This window comes from Lissotriton vulgaris, chromosome 10 (assembly GCF_964263255.1).
Source record: "Lissotriton vulgaris chromosome 10, aLisVul1.2, whole genome shotgun sequence".
Classification (NCBI taxonomy): domain Eukaryota; kingdom Metazoa; phylum Chordata; class Amphibia; order Caudata; family Salamandridae; genus Lissotriton; species Lissotriton vulgaris.
This window is the reverse complement of record NC_141698.1, coordinates 173393033-173417489: the sequence shown is the minus strand read 5'-3', so window position 1 is coordinate 173417489 and position 24457 is coordinate 173393033. Positions and strand designations below refer to the sequence as shown.

The window sequence follows — 24457 nt, the reverse complement described above, 5'->3', positions numbered from 1 at the left end:
GTTGGGGCGGGAAGGGGAGGGGGCGGAGCGGGTAAACAAAGACGGACGTGCACGCGCTTTTAAGCTCAATGCGCATGCGCATTGAGCTTAAAAGTCACGGGCACTGCAAGGAATCGCCACGATTCCTTGCAGTGTGGATAAAGAGCGGATAAGTGCCAATACTCTCGCCTTGCTCGATGCGCATGCGCATCGACAGGCGAGACCTAAAAATGGTTCTGGCAGCCTTATTGTGAGAGCGATGAAGCCCTCCTTTCATGTGTTTGGTCCTAGACTAGGTGGGGTCACTACAGGTATGCACCAGAGTGGTTATTTCACTCTACCGGATATAGGGGTGAATGGGAAGGGCCTGGGCCCTTCTTAGCACCAGAGCATTTTGTAAAAGTTTCTTGTATGTTGCTGTACTTTGTGCATAACAAAAGGCTGGATGTTCTACTGTTGTGTCGTTGCACTATGCAGCTTGGATTTCAGATGGTTTACCGGTCCTTTGGTACTAGATCACAGATTCGCTGACATCCTACAAGGAGGGGTAGAGAGCTTCCCTCCCTTTGTGGTATTAAAACAGAAGAAGGCTTTAGGTCAGCTATCTTCAAACATTGCATTGATTGGGTGATCCTGATATATGCATTGGCTTGTTGGGCTGTTCAAGATGTTTTTGATTGGTCAACAACTGAAAAGAACTTTATGCCCTGCGAATTAGAATGAAAGATGGCCTGCATTGTTAAATGAAATATTCAATGGTTATACTGAAGTGATTTGCTGGGTTTTACAGATGGTAGCTGTGGAAGACAAGAGCGCCAAGGTGGGATGAACCAACTTTCACCCTCGTCTCTCGTATCTATGAAGGGTTCGCTTGTAACCCCCAGGTTTGCCCTTAATCAGCACCGCAGTTTAGCCCTTAGACTCCCTTTATTTTCTCTGTCATGGGAACAAAGGGCCCGATTCATAAAGGTAAACTTGGTGGTAAATCTAAGTTTGTTACTTTTTAGTATTCACATGGGTGAGTTGCTTCTGGTAGCTTTTTTAGTAGTAAACATACTAGTACTAATGCTATTAGTAGTAAAGTAACTGCTAGTGAAATTACTAGTAGTGAAGTTATTGGCAGTGGCGTACCTTTGTGAATACCATAAAGTAGTGGACTTGATTAGGTCTAAGTGCTGATACCACATGTTGTGTAAAAGGGTGCTGTGTAGTGCATGTGGAATGCTTGTGTTTGGGTTGGTGGATTAATTCTAAGTGACATGGGAGAGATCTCTGCTTCAGTGCTGTGATCTTTTTTGACCTCCTGGTTGAAGTCACTGCTCCCCCCCCTGTGCAGCTCCACCATTAAGGCTCTGCCCTTAGTGCCAGTTAGAGCTTCAGGTAGGTGTTCGAGGCCATCCTCCAGCCACAGGTTCCTGCCGGCACTTCATCCCTGGTGGTCTAGTGGAAGAGCCTGATCTTCTGCTAGTCCACTCTGTGTGTGTTATCCTTTTCTGTTTGCCTTTTCTTTGTTTTGCCTTTTCTGTGTTTGCCTTTTTCTGTCTGCCTTTTTTGTTTGCCCTCTTTGCCTTTTCTGTTTTCGGTTTGCTCCACGCCGCCTGGTCCCCCAACCGCCCACCGCTACGACCCCAGCACTTTCCACACACTCACCCCGGACGCAACAACAACTTCCCACTCTCAACGGCGAGCAACACCCAGGGCCCGATCTCCTGCTGACACTGCTGCGCACCTTCACCCACCTCCAGACCCAGGCACCCACCCCCAACTCACTGGACGCCACTGCACACAAGCCACTCACTGAACTGCATTATCCTCAATGTACTCTCTCAGCACAGACACACCGTAGAAATCTGGGACCTCCTCAACACTCACTTGCCCGACATCGCCTGACTCACAGAGACCCGGACCAACGCCAGCAGAGCACCCTACATCGCAACCGCCATCACAGATGGGTAGAAGATCCGGAGGAAAGACCGCCCCAACCGCCCAGGAGGAGGCCTAACTATCATCAATAAAAGCTCCCTCTGACTCACAACCACCAACCTGGACGGCGCCCCACCCCTCATGGAACACAACCCCTTCCAAATCGAGCCCAACCCCAGAACAATGCTCCACGGAACACTCGCCTACAGACCTTCCGGACCCCGCACCCCCTTCACCAATGTCATTTCAGACCACATCACACTGCATGCCATCGCCTCTCCCAACTACATTCTACTCGGAGACCTGAACTTCCACCTGGACAACCACAGCAATCCCAATACCACCCCCCTCCTGGAGAACCTCACAACATAGGACTGAAGCAATTCGACTACACCCCCACTCACACAGCAGGACACACACTTGACCCCAGCCACACCACGGAACTGCTCTGGACAGACCACCACGGCATTCATTTCTCCTTCTCGAAACCCACTGCACACAAGCGTTTGCTCTGCCCTCCATGCAGAAGCTGGAACAAAGTCTCCGAAGAACACCTCACCTGCACTCCTCCCCCAACTACGACAGATTCCAGCTCAGTGGCAAGCAACCTCCACCAATGGATTGCCAACTGCACCAACACTCTCGCCCCCCCTGCAGAACACCATGAGACAACACAACAAAAAAGCCAACTTGTTGACCACGGACCTCAGAGGATCCAAGCACTCCTGCCAACAACCGGAGAAGATGTGGAGAAACAGCAAAACCCTGGAAGCACACTCCACCTACAAGCAGCTATCACTGCACACCACCAACTCATCATAATCATCAAAGAGAAACTTCATCCAAGACACAATCCTCTCCAATGCCCACAATTCCAAGGTACTCTTCGCTATCATACAAGAATTTGGCAGACTCGACAGCGAAACAACCAACGTCCCTCCCTCCCAAGACCTCTGCAACAAACTCAGTTCCTCCTTTCACCTCAAGATCAAGACGCTCTATGACAACTTCGGTGACCGAGACCACGGCACCGCCTCAACTCCCAGCAACGCCATCGAACATGCCCTCGTCACCTGGACCCCTATCACCGTAAAGACAATGTAAATGTAAATGTAAATGTACATGTATTTATATAGCCCAAATCGCCCACATCGCAGGCATCTATGCGCTTGCTTAGGGAACCCGCCCTGGTATTCCCCTGTGAGATACCCCGGCAGGGTATCCACAAGGTGAAAGCCAGGCATCCCGCCGCGAGGGGCCGTTGTGGAGATTAAGCAAGCTATTGCCCAGAGTCGCAGAGTGTGAACCTGTGAGTTGAGTAGGCACCGGAGCGAGAATTATCGAGTCCGTGGAATTATTGAGCCCAACCCCCGTCGGGCGGGGAATTGAACCCTGGTCCAGGGCCGATCTCAGCTTCCGGGTCTGCCGCCTCTAACCCCTGAGCCACACTTCTCCACTCCGGAGCACCTACTGACCCCTGCCTGCCGCACATCTTCCACAGGGCTGTCACTGCCATGGCACCCGAGCTACGCCGAACTATCAACTGCTCCCTCAAGGCCGCCACATTCCCCGATGACTGGAAACAAGCCGAAGTCAACCCCTTCCTAATGAAGCACTCTGCAGACCTGACGGATCTCCAGAACTTCAGGCCCATCTCACTGCTCCCTTTTGCCACCAAAGTCATCGAAAGGGACGTCAACACCCAGATAACACACTTCGTAGAAACCAATAGCATCATAGACACCTCTCAGTCTGGATTCCACAGCAACCACAGCCCCGAGACCGCCCTCATAGCCGCCACCAATGACATCCGCGCTCTCCTCGATCAAACCCACACAGCAGCCCTCATCCTCCTGTACCTATCAGGAGCCTTTGACACCGTCTCCCACCGCACACTAGCCTCCAGGCTCCACGATGCCGGCATCCAAGGAACATCCTCAGACTGGATATGATCTCTCCTCTCAGGTAGAACACAGAGAATAAGACTTCCACCCTTCTTCTCAGAACTGACAGAGATTAGATGCAGAGTACCCCAAGTATCCTCCTCCCTCAGCCCACACTCTTCAAAGTTTACATGGCCACCCTCACAACCATCGTCAGAAACCACAGACTCAACGTCTCCTACGCCAATGACACCCAGCTCATCCTCTCCCTCACTGAGGAACCCAACATCCCCAGGCGCAATTTCCAAGAAGGGGTGAAAGATGTTGCAACCTGGATGAGCAACAGCTGCCTGAAGCTCAACTCAGAGAAAACAGAAGTCTGCATCCTCGGCTTCACACCCTCCGCATGGGACAACACCTGGTGACCCCCCGCCCTCAGAAACCCACCCACCCCAATGAACTACGCACGCAACCTAGGCATCATACTCAACTCTTCACTCACCATGAATCGCCAAGTCAATGCCGTTCCCTCCACATGCTTCAACGCCCTCTGCATACTTCTCAAGACTTTCAAGTGGTCCCCCCGACTCCAGGAAGACAGTCACCCATGCACTCATCACCAGCAGACTGGACTACAGAAACACTCTCTACGCTGGAATCAACAAAAAACTCCTCTGCAAACTCTAACCTGTCCAGAATGCCGCAGCCAGACTTATCCTCGACATCCCACAACATGATCACATTACCCAACACCTCCACTGGCTCCCTGTCGAAAGAAGAATAACCTTCAAACTGCGCACACACAGCTACAAAGCCCTCCACAACACCGGACCCCAATACCTCAACACCTCAATAAACTAATCTTATTCCACGCACTCAAGATAAACCACTGCTCAGCCGACCTCAGCCTAGCCACCGTCCCTCATTTCTACAGGGCCAGAACAGGTGGTATATCCTTCTACTACCTCGCAGCCAAGACTTGGAACAAACTCGCCATTCACATCCGACAAAGACAGACACTGGTACAGTTCAGAAAGGACCTCAAGACCTGTCTCTTCAAATGACCCCAAAGGAGCTGCTCACAGCCCCTCCCCCATTGCCTTGAGACCCTCACGGGTGAGTAGTGCGCTCTACAAACCTTGATTGATTGAATGGTGCACTTACCAGCAGTTCACAGCTCAGTGCCATATAATAGCGAGGTTGAATATTAAGAATGAAGAAAAATAATGTAGTTTTTGACTGAAGATTTTGAGAATATCTCAAAATTAACATTAGCCTTGGGGAAGTGGTTTACAACTGTGTTGATTGTATCCTGTGAGGACTAGAGACTTCGTATAAAGATTATCCAACTGGAGGGCTACATATTTTTTTTTAAAGAATTTAATGTACAAAGGATGCTTTATGAACTTTTATTTTGTGTAAGAAAGGGTTTGAATAAATATTGGTAAGAAAGGTTATGGAAGAAGTCCTTATAATTTTGCTACAACTCAATGAACTTCCATTGTAATGAAGAGCTTCCCACAAATATGCATTTTATTTATCCCAAAATGTTAGCTAATGTTTACATATTGCCTATGCATACTTTGCATGGTAGGATGAACACAAAGTAGTGCCAATGGACGAGTAGGTTGCATTAATCCCTATATTAGGAAACAAGTATTGGCAAGGCCAGTAGGTCTTGTTTATAACTGAAAATGCAAAACAGACCTGTTGACTTTTTCTGAATCATACATTTCTAATCATGTGATTGAGGGACTGTATTGTATTTTGCTTGCCAATTTCTCCATCACCAAGAAAATGTAGGCGTTAACTCTTCACCTCTGGAATGCAACTTAAAGAGGGCGAGGGCTTCTTAGACCCATCTAAGAATTATGCAAGGTTTATCGGTTCCAAAGAAATTAAATCACCGCCCTTCCAAGCAAAAGGGTTGTATTTGTAGCTCCCAGCTGCAGTACGACTCTCTTTGTTGGTCCGTCTGGTGGTGGCATAAGGCGACAAAGTTAGCCAGCCTAGTAAATGCACTATCCCTCACAGTAGCGTAGCACGCATGCCATGGCCCCTGCTGCAAGCACTGAAAATACCCCCCTTGATTGCTGTTGGGGTAGTTAATACAGCAATTATCAGGGTTCAATAGGCCCCTCAGGGCTCTGAGGCCCAGTACTACTGCACCTGCTGCACCAGTTGTAGCTAAGCCCCTTGTCCCTGGCCTCATATTTGTTTGCGAAAAGCTGGTACCAAAGTAATATACCATTAATCATTTTATTTCTCCATCTCTTTCACAAATATACAGCAACTGACATGCTCAAAAAGGCATTATTTTTCAGCAAAAAAAGCTGCGCATTGGAAGGCTTTACAACAGCTTCCACTTAGAGATTTAATTTCAGGACAAAGTCCAAAATGAAACTCAAACCCTTAGTCACAAAAGCTCCAAGACTGAGGTAATGCCACCTGGAGTATAATTCAGTTGGTAGCCATCATGCTATCAATTACTAATACTCAGTTTTTCATTGTATTTATTTTATGTGAAGAGTTTTATATAACGCTGGCAAGAACTGGGGGTATCAGAGTGCTTACGGACTTAGGGCCATTTGTATGAAAGTTTGGTTTTGCGATTCTCAAATAGCGATTTTTTGGGAATCACTATTCGAGAATCGCAAAATGCTATGTAAGTAGGATTTGCAAATAATTTTGTGATTCCTACATGTTCCTTAATTGCGAATTGCAATTTGCGATTCGCAATTAAGCAATACCTCTGTATTCAGTCCTAAGGGTCTAGAGGCCCATAGGAATGAATGGAAAGACATTCTCAATTTGCAATTCTCAATTTCAAGGTGCCAGGGTGTCAAAAGGACACCCTGTTGCATCCCTGAAATGTGCATGTGTGCACACGTGGTACACATACATGCCATGAGGGCATGTATGTGCGTCACATGGCACTTTGAAAAATGCAAAAAAGTGCATTTTTCAGAGAAATCGCAAATTCCCACCCATTTAATTTGCGATTCCTTGAGCCCAAATTGCACTTTTTCTGTGCCTCTTACATTGCGTTTAAGGAATCGCAAACAGTAAATAATTCAAGGACGAGATTTCAGTTGTGTGCATGGTGTTACGGACTGAAGAGTTGAGGTGCTGATTGAGAAGATGATCTTTCAATTGTCTTTTTAACCTCTCGAAGGAAGGATTTGTGCTGATATTATCTGGAAAGGTGTTTCAGCTTTTGGGAGCAAAGTAAAATATCCAGGCAAAAACAATGTAGATATCTGGCACAAATTCAGTATACCAATGTAAACACAAGAAAAAGAAGATGATATAACCAAATATTATGATAACATATGAAATTTAATAACATTGATAAAAATTGATGTAAACATGTTCAATCATACAGAGGAGATATATAAAAAATGCAATAAAAAAGAGAGAGTACAATGTTCAATTATAGTAGCCTCTAATATTCAGGGGAAAATTAAAAACTTTTGGTGATTCCCAAAGCTGATTGTCGGAGCTGATGTCTGTTTGTCAACGCGTTTCGACACAAACAGTGTGTCTTCATCAGGACAATGTCAGCATAATTCTAAAATTCAAAGGGTACTGTTTTTAGAATACTTTTACTTGTGTTTAATCAGATACAACTTTTCATAGACTTTAGTGATTATACTTTAACAAGTTGCCAGATAACTCTTACAATAACAACAGGATATACCGCAAGATAGGGACACATAATAAATGGCTCATGTATATTTGTAGCAGTTTCCAGACCATATTGAGATTCTATATAAATCAGGAAAGACATTTGGCATGAAAACTAATACAAATAATAGTCTCTAGATCATATTGAGATATTATACAAAAAATAAATTACATTTTGTTTCAAAAACCAATTACACATAGTCGTTCAATTTATGAATCTAAAAAGAAAAGAAAAAGTAGGAAAAAGGTTTTTGGTGCTAATGTCCTACCTAGTTTTAAGTTTGGGGAAAGAATACTAGTTCATATTATGAACTCATTATTACCTAATTAGTGAAGGTTATTCTTGAAAAGGGCCACATTATTTTAATATAAAGAGATTCCTAGTTATTTTTTGGGTCCTAAAACTCTATGGTTATAAATGCTTCGGACTAATGTCTCCACCTATATAATGTACACTTCTAAAGAAAAATACTCGCCTTTGAAGAGTTGGGATAACAAAGTTACTTGGTCTTTCAAATTCATTCAGTTCGATGTTGTCTATTGGGATCAGGAAGTACAACGGATGGTAAATGATACAAGTAATTATATTTGAACCCGTCTAATATATTGAACTGTCTTTAGATACAACGGTTAAAAATAAAACTTTTTAATGCGGCCTATTAGATTAAGAAGACCTTTTAGTTAGGTTGTTTCATAAAGAAGGCTATAGTTACCTATATTCATTTCCAAAATGAAGGTTATTTTACCAACAAAGTGTGCCCATTATAATAGGAACTTACCAGTAATCACTTCTCATACGCCTATCCGAGGTTCGTTGGTTCAAGATGTATGATGTATGATGTGCGGTATTTTCGTTACCTTGCTATCTGTCAAAAGAATAGCCACAGGTAATGGTCCCATCAAACATCTATACTGTAGTAATTCACCTACTAGGCTATCTATCAGACATTACATAATTTACCTTTAGTTCTTCACAATGGCGATTATCCCATGTACGATTATATGAAACTTCATCGCTGTTAGACACTCATCTTGTTAAAAACATTCTGTAGAGAGTTATACGTATAACTCTCTACAGAATGTTTGTGGAGAACTAAAGGTAAAATAGCCGCTTTGGCACTGTGAATTTTATTGCTGAACTGTCTTGCCTTACTGTACTTTGTTCTGCTATCTTTTCCTATGTTATGTAACCGATGTGAAGCGCTCCGACACCCTCTGGTCAGGCCAGCGATATATATAACTTCTTAAATAAATTAAATAAATAAATAAAGTAAGTGGGAGTATTTTTCTTTACTTGATTTTTACTTTTATTTTTATCCCTCGCCCTCCTTATAATGCCAGCCGACACTGGGTGGGGCGGGAAGCACACAGTGAAACAACTTATGGGCATGCTCCATGCATAAGATGTCAGACAGCCTTCATCTTATACTATCAAAGGCAAAAAAGGAAGTCCCATTGTGCAAAGTACTTCAGACTAAAAAGCCTGGACATCAAAGGAACAGTGTTCGCTGCTATAGACAGCATAAGATAACAAGTTGAAATTGTGGGAGCGGATTTTGTTAAACAAAATTATTGGTCTGAAATGACCAGGCACTCACGCAAATCTGGAAGATAACGAGTTACAGTTTTATTTGTATACTATGCATAAAATACTTAAACAGGAGGCATTCTTTAAAATAAAAGCATGACTTGCATTAAAAATATCTGACCTGAAGCTGTCAAAGTCTTTTAAGTTTCTCAAATCTATTTTGATTTTAGAGCAAGCCTCAGCCTTAGTTTCAAGAACTATAACCACTCTGAAATAAACTGATCGTATCCAGCAATTAATGTACGTTTTCTGAAGAGAAGGTTTGATCCCCAAAGTTCTTACATTGACATTTATAAACCGCTTTTGATGAGCTAACAAATGGCTTTGCGGCAACTCCTATAAACTCTGGAGTCTACACATAATATTTTCCACGTGGGCTGAGCATTATCCTAGCTAAGCTTTTTATCTGACAGGGAGTTGCATTTTTGTCTTGTAGTTTCAACTCAAGAAACTATGGCCTAAAAAATTCCAGGAGGCGACCTCTAAACTCAGTTCGTTGTAAATTTGGAACTGTCACGCATCAGGCGGTGACATCCGCCATCCTTTAAATGCACCATGTGGTAAAAACGCATTAAATAAATAAAATTAAAAAAAACACATGACACAAGCCTGGGCAGTAAGTATCGTGTTGTGAGTTGCAAGACACGCCTTTTGCCTGGAAAGGCTTCTACCCACCAGAACTGGAGTTCCGATTGGAGGATTCGTTTTGCCCGAGCACAGGGGGCGTGGCCGAACCTCGCTGACCGCTCGCCTGTACTGCAGCAGGACCTGCAGCACGAGCCCTCTTCAGCTGTGAACCCTGTCACCATGAGCGCGCGCCCGGCTTTCATAGCGGCAGAAGTCGTCGAGGAGTTTTTAAAGTTTCCTGAACTCATCCAGCAGCTGGAGAGAGCCCTGGCCAACTTCTCCCGTGGCGCTGAAGGGGGAGTTGTCCAGCCGCTGCGGACCATCGTTCCGGTTGCAAAGTACAGCGGGTAAGAGTGCCTTACAACTAGTGCAGAGATTCTGGGCGCTGCACCAGCCGAGAGACGGGGAGATGCGTGAACTGCCTCTTTATTTCTGCCTTAAACAGTCATGATGCTTCTGCAGTACATATGCAAGGTCAGTTAACAATGTCCTTTCACTAACCCGAACATTCCTGGACTTTGGAGTCCGTTCTTGGTAAATTAAAAAGATAAGAGATGCGTCAATGGGCAGAATGCAAATTGTCCTCCTGTAAAGCAGAGGTAGCTAAAGGCATTAGTCACATTCATAAGTGCGAGCCTCTTGGCGTCCATTTCGTAGGGTTGAGATCGGAACTCTTGACCCTCATCATTAATTAACAGTTATTCTCACAGACATATGTTCCCCATCCTCAGAACAAATTATCTTAAAATATGTGAATATTTCTATTTATTTAGATCTCACTTTTATCCCATTAACATCCTCCTGTCTGGAGCAGAATGGATATGGGAGGGAGAAAAAGTGGGATCTTTAGAAAGTAACTTTGAATTCAACAGAGCCTATATATAGGCTTTTTAGGTCTCGCGACCTATCGATGTGCGCAAGCGCATCGAGCGGAGCGAGAATTCATGTGGCGAAAACATCTTCAAACCAAAGGGCTTTCAGCCCCGAGGTTTTCAACAAGTTCACGTGAACATGCACGCGCATCGCATGCAAGCCCAGCCCAGCCTCTCGCATTCCCAGGCTCTCCCGCCCCCATCCGGCATCAGGCTTCCCCTCCCCTAGCAGCACTCCTCCCACACCAGCACCTCCCCCTCCCACACCAGCCTGCCTCCGCTCGCTCGCTCGCATTCCCGCCCTAGCAGCACTCCTCCCACACCAGCACCTCCCCCTCCCACACCAGCCTGCCTCCGCTCGCTCGCATTCCCGCCCACTTTGGTTCTGTCCCACACCACACTAGCAGCACTCCTCCCACACCAGCACCTCCCTCTCCCACACCAGCCTGCCTCCGCTCGCTCGCATTCCCGCCCCCCCACCATTTGCCAGCATACACTCTCCAAGTGCTTCGTACAGGCCCACTTTGGTTCTGTCCCACACCACAGTGACTCTGCTACCACCAGGGCAAACCCGCACGTATGTGCGCTGACCTACCCCACCCCTCGTCCAGTCAAAGATGTATTAGGCATGACCCCCCCTTGCGGGCACTTTGATGTGGTATTAACCTCTCAAGGCACGTCGTCAGTGTGACCTGTGGAGTGCAGCACCCCCTGCCTCCTCCATCTATCTTGCAGGATTTACTCAGCCTTGTTGCGCTTCCCCAGTGACGCAGGGCATGTACACTCTGGACGAAGGGGCCTCCCCTCCCGATCCTCTCTTCTGTTGCTCTCTCAGTGATTGGTCCCACCCCTAACGCCCGCACCTTTGTTCGCTGCTCCCAGTAGCGGCTGCGTTTCTCTGCTGCTCTCAGCCCCCTGGCCCTGGCAACACCCCTGCTTCGGACTGTCCTGACACCTCGAGCCCCACTGCACCATCTCGATGTCTCATCTCCTATTGAGTCTCGACGTTCAGCGCGGGACTACGTACAGCTCTCCCCGCTCAGTACAGCAGACCCATGCTCAGCCCAGATTGCATTTCGTCTGCACGACTACTCTGGAGACGTCACCGCCATCTTGTGTCTCCCAGGGTCAAAGGCCTCCAGCACGGCTCCACCGCTCGATCTGGTAGGTCTGTGGATGGAGTTTGATACTGGTTACACTGGGGCTGTGGTCATTGCTTTCTTGGTATTTGGAACGAAGTACAGTAGCAGATTGGTGACGGATATTAGGCAGGGGCTTCAGAGCCTTTCCTGTCGGCTGCTGGCCACGCCCCCTGCGAACATACCATGTTTGAAAACCCAGATTGTTCATAAATATCTCATAAACATAACCCTTTAGCCCTGACCCTCTTTCCTCCTTCACAACTCATAATCTAGCAATAACAAAAGGGGTCTAACTAAATATTAAGCTCCTTCTTATGTATCTAGATGAAGATGTCCTTTTCAACAGCCATTATTTTCCCACTTAGCTGGCTAAGTGAGCTAAACACTTGCTGTTGACGTGAATGCTGATTATCTGGTTCCACGTTCATATCCAAACTAGGCCAACTCTGCCTTCCATCTTTCATAGGCACATGTATACCATTAAACTGGGTAATAGTAACACTGTTCGACTTACAAGATTTGGAAACAGCAGAAGTATGATATGAAGCATACTTTATAAAAAAAAAAAAAACATAAACTAGTATTATTTTATTTAACTACAATTGTGCTGTATGCTCCGTAAAGCCAGTAACTCAATCATTGGAATGATTTGGACTAGATAATGGGAGATTTACATTTAAATCGCATGCAAGCCCAGCCCAGCCTCTCGCATTCCCAGGCTCTCCCGCCCCCATCCGGCATCAGGCTGCCCCTCCCCTAGCAGCACTCCTCCCATACCAGCACCTCCCCCCTCCCACACCAGCCTGCCTCCGCTCGCTTGCATTCCCGCCCCCCCCACCATTTCCCAGCATACACTCTCCAAGTGCTTCGCACACGGCCATCTGTTCCGCAGCTCCTGCACCCCCCCTCTCTCTCCTGGCACACAGCCTTACTTGAAGGGGCTTCGGTTACTCCCCTGCTTCGTACCATCCCCTCTGTCTCCAAAGGCACCTCTCTCACCGACTCCTTTCTCTCCTCCTCTCTCCACCCGCCCCCCTCCCCCCATCCCCCCATCCCACCCCTTCAAACCACCTCACCCTCCTCTAATTCCATTACCCGACTGGCCTCTGTCACCGCTCCCCCTCCCCCTTGCCAATAGGTTTCGCATTTGGAAAGTTTGAGCTATTGGTTTTGTAAATGACATTTTATATTTATATATCGTTATTGGCATTGTCAATAACAATATATAAATATAAAATGTCATTTACAAAACCAATAGCTCCAACTTTCCTACTGCAAGACCTATTGGCAACGCCAGTGCTTGTTTTATGGGCAGACGGACCCTCTCTCCGATAAACTATAGGGCGGAATGTGCGCGACCATCTGCTTTATTGTATTTTCTAAGACGACTTTGCCGACTCTGGCAAGTGCAACTAAATTGCGTGGTAATTTCTAGTCCCTGTCGGGGATGCGGAAATATTATTAAAAGGCGGTAGTCTAACTTGGAAAGCGTGACACTTGACAGGGCTGCACAAGGCAATCTGAGTAAATCCAGGGTCTTGCTTCATCCCAAGAGTGAAGAGAACCACGGCCCGGCCAGTGAAGCAATTAGCAGCTAAAGCATACAACAGTTAATATAAAAGATATGACAAGATTTATTAATTGTATTTTTTTTAACATTTTGAATTTTTTTGATTGGGCACATTAAATGATATATTGAGTAAAGTACACATTGCCATTCATTATAAGGATATTGCAAGTCACCAAGGTGTTCAATGACCAGATAGAGGAACATGGCCAAACGCCTAGTTCCTTTTTAAAGGTATGTAATTTTGAGGTTAGTTGCAATATCCCTATCATTTACCGGAGGGGGTACTTTATTCCTTATAATACATAGCCACACCATCACCTTTCCCACAAACCACTTACATTCTTGGTGCATAGCTCTTTCATATGAAAGAGAGAGTAGATTTGCAAACATGCAGAATACAAAATAGAATCTGTAGTGCAAAATTAAACAAATCAAAAAGGATGTTAGATATTTGTCGCAAAAATATATTACAATAGGTTTAATAGTTATTTGAGTAATTTTTTAAAGGTGCAGGAATGTGTAGAAACATGGAGAAACATTTTAACCTTTCTATAATAACCTAATAAGTGCAAAAATAAAATGTTGCCATTACATCTATTTTCTACGTGGCACTGTATAACCAGAAAAACAGAGCGAAAGAAAGGAACATTTCATTTTAGTTCTTTAAACAGCTGCTTTATTTATGCTCATGGCCTGATCTGCCTTTCCCTTCGATTGCTGGCTCTGATAGCAGGCATTGTGACGTCAGAATTCAACTGTTATAAGTTATTACAGTTGATTGGCCACGTCATTTCATTAAAAGAGGCGACTGGGTGTGTCACTAGTCTCCTATTATGAACAAAGTAGAGATGTTTTTTTATAAAGGAATATGTAATCCTTTGTAATGTATTACTGCATTAAGTGATATTAAAATTAATTGTTTACAATTAAGGGTCCCACTTTTCTGAGTTTACTGGTTTTTACAGATGAATAAATAAGGACAGAAAACAGTGTGTTCCAGCCTGTATTCATTTGCAAAAGTGGAAATGTACAGAGAAACTGAGCATCTTCTCATTGACTCTCCTTGTTGTTCAGGAATTCTCAGCCAATAGTTGTGCAAATTGAGAGCATGTGGAGTCGGAAAACACATTACATTTCCTCAAATAAGTGCATGTCTTAGCATATGTTTGTGCTATTATACTTGGCTGCTAAATGTGCCAAAATAGGACAGGCATCAAAGTATGAGTGCACATTTATTGGTTAGATATATGTGGGTATACATGAGTAACTACTATATTTATTCACAGATCACAAAATAAATATAAATATGTATAAATATAAATAAAATGTCCAAAACATTATGATAAATAAATAGAGACATAAATGTTAAAAAAAATACCATAAAACCGAGAGCCCTGTTTATAATACTAAACATTAATTTAGAAAGAGTGAAAACAGGGACTGAAATTCTTGAAGTCCAAGAATCCTGCCCCCAGAATGCCTTTATGTTGCCATGAGTGAGCTAAGAGACAACTTAACTAGTCATGTGCACTATACATATGGCTAATATTCCCAAAATATTCGGAACAATATTGTAGTCCGTGAAGTGTGTGAGCGAGGTGTATGTGCATAAATAAGTCAAGCCCAAGTTTATTTATTTTGTAATATGCCAACATAGGTAGTACAAATATTTTCAAAATATACCACACATTTTTTTAGGTTGAGCCTACTAGACAGCACAATTTGTTTGGTGGCAAAAGACCTATTTTGAGATATCCAATAATTTACAGGGGTTTACACCCGACCCATTGCTTACCATTAATTTACTTTTTCACTATTGTTTACTTCTTATTCAGTGGCTTTCTTTAACCCATCTTACCCTTCTTTTGCTTGTCGCTCAACTGGAGCATAGCCTCTTTGCCGTCTCTGTTAATGGCTGGCTTCTATCCTCCCACTACTCAGTTTTAGGTGTCTTGTTTTTTTCTTTTTACTTAAGAACTCTATGATAGTCCATGAACATTCCAGCTCTCTTTCTTATATGTTTTTCACCTTCCCGCTTCATGTTGCTGTCTCCCTTATCTTGCAAGCTCACTCTTGTGTGCCTTTCTCCCTCACCAAACTCCCTGCCTCCCTCAATCTTTGTGTTAGCTTTCTTGTTTGTGTGCTTATGCCCTATCCCCAGTGATGCTATCCCTCAGGTGCTACTTCTCCCCTCCCTCATCCACTTCCTGTTGCTTCCTCCCACATTCTCCTCTTGTACCCCACTCCCACCACTATTAAAAAAAACACATTTGAATAGAACCTGTAAGAAAACAGGGATTTTTGCATATGCCCCCTACTTTTGCCCCCATTTGGAGTACTAGATGCTGATTTTCAACTCGGACAGTGTACTGAAGTCTGCTAATCAGGCTCCAGAGCCAGTGGTTCTAGTGGTACCCGGGGCATGGGTGGTAAAGGGGTCCCCAGGGCTTGCAGCACTGTTTGTGCCACCCTGAGTGACCCAAGTAAACTACTGACAGCAGGCCTGCCATTTCAGACTGCAGGAACTGTGCAAACTGCTGCATTTCAACTTTGTCCACACCATGTATGGCAAAGTCAATTCAATATTTTTAATGTATGTCGGCCACACCAAAGGAAGGCCTCCTGAGCCTAGGAAGCAGGGTGCCTTAGATTAAAGTTGTGGGCATGCAAGTGCAAGCTTAAATATCCCTATAATGGCCTTTACCATTAAAGGACACTATAAGTGGTAGACAGTCCAAAGGATAACATGGATTGGCACCCAGGGAAACACGAGGTTGGCATCACCATTATGGTCCTTCCTAAATATGCTGTGTTTGGTATCAAACAACGCACCTTCACACCCCTGACATGAATCTCGAGTCGAGGGCAATATGGTATGCACCCAAGTGACCACCTTAGAGGTTGCCAACCCGGTTGCCCCAGCTTCTCTGTGCTCTGGCTGCCAAGACTGGATTCGGACCTCCTGCTAGTGTGATCCCTCCCAGTGGTCAGGTCACACCTCCTCCCTCCCAGGTCGGCTAGTGTAGTGGCACATCAAGGCAATGAGCTTTTAAGGCTACACCGCCTCTGATATGCATCAGGGCTGACTCCCAGATGAGGAAACAGCACTCCGCCTTCCCAGGAACATTTGCAGCTGGGCAGGTGGGAAATGAGGTATGCAGGTGAATACCCCTGGACGGCTATCCACACCTCTAGGGTGAGCTACCTTGTCTGTACAGCCAAGAAAGACTTATGCCATTTTAAAAATTGGTGGAAATAGAGGATTCTGGGTAGAAAAGGTGACCCACACCCCTGTATGTGTCACCTCAGGAGTGGAATAGTTGCAGGAACCAGCACCCCATTGGTTACTTGCTTCCACACCCCTAACTCTCCTAAATCTAGGATTTAAGGGTCCCCTCTGACACCAGAATCTCAGTTCTGAATCATCTTGCATCGAAGATAGCAAAGAAGATACTCGTGTCTGTGACAACAGAACTTTGTCCTGCCAAACCAAAAGAGGGATACTGGGTCCCTGTGACAACACTCTAGGAACTGTGTGACCGAGACTCGTCCTACCCTGAAGCTTGGTTCTCCCAGACAGTGGGACCCCTGAAAGAGCGTGAAGCACCCTCAGACTCCCCGAGGCTAGTGGCACTAGTCCCCTGAAAACTGCAGGTAATACAGTGCTCTGGATTCAAAGAATCACTGGCCATCATCGCCCGAATCCAGATGGTCTAGTGCATAGTGGGAACTGTAGACCTACCTTCCACAAAGTTTCAGGCAGTTACCATGTTCCCTGCCACCACCAGACGTCGAAGTTACCATCTGCTGTGCTTGCCGCTGCCAAGGTTTGTTGGTCACCAGTCCGGTAACTGACCCCTGCACTTGATGCTGCACCTAGAAGCAACACCATCCAACTTTTGTCTCCATTGTTGTGTTTCGTAACACTGTGTAAGTGGTAAAACCTTCTCCTGCCGCTCCCATTCAACACCATGGACAACCACGACGACTCTGCACCCAGGCTGTATGCACCAGGTAAAGCTGACCTGCTGTCGTTGCCTGGTCCAGGGACATGCATGACCTTTATCCACGTGGGGTCCACGCAACTTGACATGCAAGTGATCTATTGTCACTACCACTTTTTAGGTTTCGCCTCGCCGAAGGATGCGCTCTGCGCATCCTTTTCGGCGCAGGCGAAATCCTGTTGAGTTCCATAGTGTGGCTTTGTCCGGCCCTCGTCCTTGATTGGCTGGCTCCGTAAACGGAGCCTTGCCATTGGACGAGGGGCCTGTCCGTCAATGCCGGACCAGACACGGGGGCGTTCCCGACATTCTTTGGCTTTTGCCGACGTCACGGGACGCCGGGAACGCCCCCGTGTCTGGTCCGGCATTGCCGGCACTACTGCGTCTCTTCTTCCCGTTTCCCGCCCCGTGACTGGCCGGCCGGCCAATCCTAGCGCGGCCGGCCGGAAGTGCCCGCCCCCCGGAACAAGAAGGAAGACGGCAAGCAGTATGGCGGCGCCCGCGGGGCTCCCGTGGCCTGGAGGGAACCCCGGGAGATGCGGAGGACGTTGCCGGTCTGCTTGCTTTTTTTTGGTGCATTTTTTTTTGCTCTTTCCCACCCCCTCTCCCGCGTCACCGAACCCGTTACCTCGAGGCGGCCGGTTGGCAGGGCTCCCGTGTACCGAGGGAGCCCTGCAGGAAGAGAGAAGTTCGACCGCCCCCGCCCTGCAGCGAGAGGAGAGCGTCTGAGCGGCCCGGCGGGGCTCCGTGGTGGAAGAGGAGCCCCGCGCTGGCCAGAAGAAGAGAGCCGCCGCCCGGAGGAGCCGCCCCTGAGGCCCGGTGAGTTGAAGGGCTGGGGGGCTCCGTGTGGACCGGGTGAGGCGGGGGCAGTGCTGTTGCTGCTCCGTGAGGGAGCAGATGGGTTCTCGTGGTGCCTAGAGTCCTGTTTAACCTCTCCACCTACAGTGCACAGGCTACAAAGCCTGGGTGGAGTTAGGGCTGTAGACAGGATGTGCTTTAAAATATTAAACGTGCTATTTGCGTGCCGTGGAAGTAACACTGAGGTAACATTTGCTACTGCCGCTGCGTAGCATTTCCGCCCAATGGTTTCTGAACGGTGGCAGCATTGCGGGCACGATCCCAATACATTGCCCCTGAATCGTTCCAAGAAGTTTTCCTTTGATTCTATCCGACTTTCTCGACCTAGTACTAGAGAGGGCTGTCCTCATCCGGCTTTTGCTACGGGTTCACGTGAGGCGGCAGCATAAACTTTTTGCGACTATATCAGTGGTAGTAGCCTAGCCATACCTGTGTTACGCAGAGTGTGTCATGAATTAGTGTTTCTGTCCCATCTCATTCTTCCGGGTCACTGTGGGAAAGAGTGTCATGCTAATGCCTGCGCTGGAGTTGTGTGTGCCATGCCGCTTCAGGACTTGTTTCTAAGCCCCCTTTATACTGTACCCGTGAGTGAGTTGGTGCTCACTTTGGAGCATAGACTGTTGTATAATGTTGTTTTCAGCAGCCTGGCAGTGGTAGCAGAGCTGCGTGACTTCACCAGAGCGCCTACTTTGAAGCCCTTCGAGGTGTAGCATTGCCAATTTTTTCATGTACTTATTTAAAGTTCTTCAGAGGTTAGGGGTCTGTCGACTGTCTCTAGAACCAAACCCCCTGCTTTGGTAATTCTAACAGAAAAATGCAAGCCTCCGAGTTGGTTTTTGCATCGCAGCAGTTACTTTTTGTGAATTTTGGTTTCCGTTTCTGGGATTAGTCCCCACCTGCGATTATTTGCATGCCAGTATTTGACTTATTAATATTACTCAAATGACATCCTGCCGTTTGTGCGTAGAGATTAAACACACATTGCTAGCAAAAGTAAGTGAGCTATAATAAGTCACATGCAAAGCGTATAATCAGTGTTAAATATGTCTCTCTCAACTGAGGCGATGCATTTACTATTAAGCTTCTCTTCCCAAGGTGAGAAGTGCAATCGGGCAAAAAACGATGCCACTCTTTGCAAACAAAATGAATAAATAAACTATGCAAAAAAGATGTATTTTTGCTGAAGCTCCTATGACTATTGTTAAAAATGTGCTTTTCCGCTGAAGGGATTGAATTAAATGTTTGAAAGATGAATTGGCAAAGCTAATGGCTCTCTCACGTGAAAAACCATTGACCTTGCCAAGGGTTTTTTAAATAGCTTCCTTAAATGTGCAGACAACCAACTTGAATTGGGAACGTGACGTGTTAAAATATTACAAATGCATTTCTAGATTGCCACGCGGGTGTTTAGGCGTGCACAGCGTTATCTTTGAGTGCCTTCTATTTTAAGAAACCTAATTGATTTGGACGGCAGAAAGCAGGTGTTCAGTATGGAGAGCACACGCGAAGGGCATAGAGTGAATATGAAGGGTGTGACTTGTATGGACATGGTGTGCAAAGTGTGGTGTGCTGAGCAGGCTTTGCCAACACTTGAAGAGACAGCAGTTTCAAGGAAAAGAACTAAGAGCGCCAAGATGGAGAGTCAGTGGATGTTCAGTAGATTCTGACATGTATCTTTTTCACTTTCTAAAGCTGCAGCCATTTTTAATTGAAGTAAGAGGCTATATGTTTTTAATTCGGCTGCAGATTTCTGTATTGCCTTTACATTTCTCCCTACAATTCTTGTTAAAGGGGTTCTAGGTATAGAATTGGGGTGGATGAGGTGTGCACCTTCACTCTCCATCCAGACTTCCCTGCAGATGTGATCAACTCTCTGACGTGCCCCTGAACTGTGCATTGAAAAAGCCACCTGTAGTTAGTGTGTTTTACAGCTGTATTAGTCCGAGATTTTCAAATTGTTTTTTAATATCCTTTATCAAGTGTGGTTTTTAACTTTTACTTTCTCGGTCGGTCCCAACTTCTGACTAATGTTCATAATTCTCTTTTTGAAGGAGTGTTAAGCAAGTGGAAATGTATACGTTTAATGGGGAGCTCATTGTTGGTGCCATTTCTTTATTGCTGAAACATGTTCATTTTGCTGTTGTAGTTCACCTATGATGCTATGTGGGTATGAATGCCCGATTTAAACTGCACCTGTGCTGTTCAATTCCACTTAATGTGACACATCCCCCAGGGTCACAGCGTGCATTGGAGTGCCTCAGGCAGCTGATGTTGATTCTGTCTGTGCACCTCTGCCATTCCCCAGGTTCTCAAAAAGTCAATGTCAACAGATATTTTTGTGTATCCAGGTGGACACTTGTTTCTCCCATACAAGATCTTTAATAACTATGTTCTTGGTTTTGGATGGGTCAGAGTAGTGTTTTGGCTGGTAAGTTGCTACTCACACCCTAGAAGTGAGACAACAGTGCAATTAGTAAGTTATGGCTTATTTTAAAGATGTCAGATTATTCCATTCAGGCTGCCCATTATCATCAGATCTAAGGTGTTCAGTCCATGAGGAGAACACACCTCACTGCCTTATGTTATTCTGTCTGAAGTAAGAGGACATGGAAAGAGGTACTGTCATTTCCGCCTCATTATCTGTAAAGGAGCACAGATGTGTCCCTAGCTGTGTGTGTGGGGGGGGCTCTGTGTGTGTCATTTGCGAGAGATAAAGCTAGTGGCATTGTAAATGACAATGCCATTTATTTATGTTAAAAAATACATAAATAAAAATAATGTCAAGAGCAATGCCAATAGCTCTAACTTTAACAAAGGCGAAACCATTGCATTGTAAATGCTTGTTACCATTGATCGCAGTGCAAAAGGTCTGCTGCATTGAATTGCTGTAATTTATGTTTTTTTCTAAAATCCATACCTCTGGTTATATATATATGCTATTCTGTTCCTTTTAGTGCCTAAATTAAGATAAAAATAAAAAAAAAATTAAAATTAGTATCGGATTTCTATCACGTCATGTCAATTACTTATCATCCATTTTGGTGCTCTGCAATGCTTAACACATGTTTCTCTAGTAAAGCCAGACTGCTCTTTGCAACTCTTCCAGGACCGAGCTAAAGGTAAATTATTGTGAATGCAAGGCCCATCTTTGGGGTATCTTGATAGTATTACATGGTGAGCCCTAACCACCACACCACATAATACTCCACCTTCCGATAGGACCAAGCTGCAAATTGCTGGTGGCCCCTCCACCTTAAAAAGTGCTTTCGCTCTACTGTGTTCATTTTTTTACATTTACCAATCCATCTCGGATCAATAATTAAAAAAATTGCATTCTTGTCTCTTTGAATGCATAATGACACATTTATGACTACAAAATGACACTGATGCAGCGGGCACACCCTTGCCCCTCCAAAAGGCATTGGGGAAGCCATTAGGTCCCGAAGGCAAGGCTTATTGGCTTAGCCAATGCATGTGTTAAAAAGTTATCAAACAATATAAGTAATTGTAAAGAACATATATATTACATACCCTCAGTTATCTACCTTTTGCTAGCTTTTCTATAAGGGCTCTACATATGTCTTTGTTTGCGCTTTGTAAAACTCAAATTAATAAAGAAAGAAATACCAATTTACCTAGCTGGAATTCCGAGCTGGCTTATAGTGCATGCAGGTTCCCCACCAAAACGGGTTCTATCTCCAATGGTGTTCATCCACAATGCACGTCCGGGATATCCAGCTGCCACTCAGTTTGGTAGTAAATGCAGCCATAATAGATGTGACCCCTGGTGTTGCACTAATGATAGGAATGGAGCCAGGTAGTGGTGTACCTATATCCTGCTTTACCTTGTGAGCTATAGCAAAGAAGCACCAGCTATCTTTTTTTTTTATAGAAAACAGCTAATCTCTACTTGAATTAATCTGTGACTCATAATGATTAACATAACAACTGGGTTCATTATGAAAGCATGCCATGCTATTCAACCAGTATATTACTGGCAAGAATGTTTTTTTCCTTGATTCACTCACAGAATGGGTCCTTCGGAAGACCTTGGCGTACACTAGATAGAATAATTTCTCACTCCTTTGTAAACAATACATACAGCCATGACTCATTTACAGCCCTGATCACTCGACCTCTAGATGAAAGTGCATATAGAGTTGGTCAGAAGCATAAAGATCACAGGTTATTGTAAGAAATTGGCCAGGTGCCAACAAAAAGGTCTCTGCAAGTAACTTGATGTTCTCTCTGTGACCACACAGGCCAAACAGACTCCCTTGTTGGCTCAATTTACTTATTTAGCCTAATATCCTACCATATTATAATATGACCTACCTGGCCTAGGTACAGTGAACATTTTTTTTCACTTTCTAATAATCAGACTCCTTTTTTGAAGAAATTGTTTTCTTCAGGATCAGATTTTGGCAATGCTATAAGAATGTACAAATGCTTATGGACAGTGACTCTTTTTTCACAACCTGTAATTTCCCAGGGTTGTTAAGTAACCCGGATCAGGGCGGAAAAACCACAAGACCTTGCTACTCCTGAAAGGACGAGCACAGATTTTGTATGCTGCCATCATTACTGCCTCTCTTTCGGGGAGGTGCTCCACTTTATCCAGAGATGTTCCAAAGCCAGGATCTTCACATGTGGAACCCGATTCGACATTCTGAGTACATAGTGGATCTCCAAGGGCAAGGAGTATCCACCTACTGGAACTGAAACAACCCTGCCTTGACATATTTGCCCTCTAGAATAAGTGGGATCCTTAAGATTGTCATATTTTTTAATCTGGCTGTGTTTCTCAGTTAATTCCCCTCCTGGTCGAGATGGACAATTGAAGGAAGTGAACAGTTCTTTAATGACAATAAATTAGCTCATCACCCTCCTTCTTACTGAGTCAGACCTCTAGGTCATCTGCTGTGTTTTAGAGCTCAAACTGTTCTTAAGTCTAAAGTTCTTCCATGCATTTCCCATCAAGCAGACTTTACAATCTATACTTTGCCTGGTTGTTTTTACATCTTTCAGCAGCCTGTCCTGCATCAGTGATTAGTCATGCACCAAGTCAAACAGATTTGGGGTCATCCAAATTCTCTTCTGAAGTCGCATGTTGACGTGGTGTAGACTAGTGAAGGGACCACAGCTGTTCAAACCAGCGCGCCGTGAGGGAAACAACTTTTCAAACGCCAGCTACATCGCCAGCTACACCTTGGGGACCCGGGACCCTGCTTGCCTGCTTGCGCTCAGCACGGCGCTGCCGCTGGGTAAGAACCACATTACCCAGCTGCCCCAGGCTGCAGGCGCGAGCGTGAGGTCATCCACGCGCCTTAACAGGAGGGAACGCCTCTCAGCCCGCGAGTCGCGCGCGGGAGCAGCCGGGAGAAGCCCGGGACAAGGGCGGGGCCTTCTGCGGCCATCAGAGGCCAGAAGAGGCCGGGCTGGGCCACCCCCCCTAAGAAGTTACAATGGGTAAGCGCAAACAGTTGGGCAATGAGGCCCATGGGGGTAAAGACGCTAAAGTACCACGTAAATCAGAGTCCATCATCTCATACCTAACGTCAGCAGAAACGCTGAGAAAGAGTTGGGGTTGGAAAAATTGGGCACTGAAGGGGCAATTGCAGGATTAAACACCACAGTTTTACCTGACCCTCACCCTGTACCCATAGAGGCAGTGCCACAATGCGTAACTACCGAGACCTCCAAGGTAGCAGAGACTTTGGAAAATGTGTTTTCTACTCCTCTCTCACTGCCTGATGAGGTACCAGGCCCAAGCAGACCACAGATTCAGGTCAGGCGTATCAACACCAAGAAATGTGCAAGCAAGGTTAAACACTCCAACAAAGAGCCAGATTATGCCATCATAAATAATTTGGGGGACAAGATGGAAGAGTTGTTTAATGCCCACATAGAACCCTTGTTGGTGGGCATTGCCAAAGACATTGTTGACTCTTTGAACACATGTGTGGCAGGATTACTTAAAAGGTGCGGAGTCCAATGCGCGCCCCGCTACCCCTCGAATTATTGTACCTCAGATCCAACCCTCATTAGTTGCTAACCTGGGGATATTGGAGAAGAATATGGGGAAGGCTACAACACATTCTAGCCTGGCTGCCACTAATATGAATACCAATAAGAAAAAAGTCTCACAGGCTAACACTAGGAAATTAGTACATTTGCCTAGTGGTTTTAAGTTGAATCTCCCACCAGATGCTGCCCCTTTCGTGGCAGTGCTGACAGGGGTTCCACCGTTAGAAATTAATTGCAGTGAGACCACTGAGGACTTATTATGCAAAACCAGGAAATGGTGTATGCAGTACTCGAGTGGGG

At 45.4% G+C, this 24457-nt stretch overlaps 1 protein-coding gene across 1 annotated transcript in view; it reads left to right on the top strand.

Annotated features, from left to right (window-relative positions):
- The first annotated feature begins 9793 nt into the window (after positions 1-9793).
- CRYM (crystallin mu) overlaps positions 9794-24457 on the top strand; it is a 92420-nt gene continuing 77756 nt past the window's right edge. Inside the window, exon 1 of the mRNA XM_086940816.1 lies at positions 9794-10034. Coding sequence (XP_086796942.1) covers positions 9868-10034 — 167 coding nt within the window. The 5' untranslated portion in view covers positions 9794-9867. The remainder of the gene's footprint in view (positions 10035-24457) is intronic.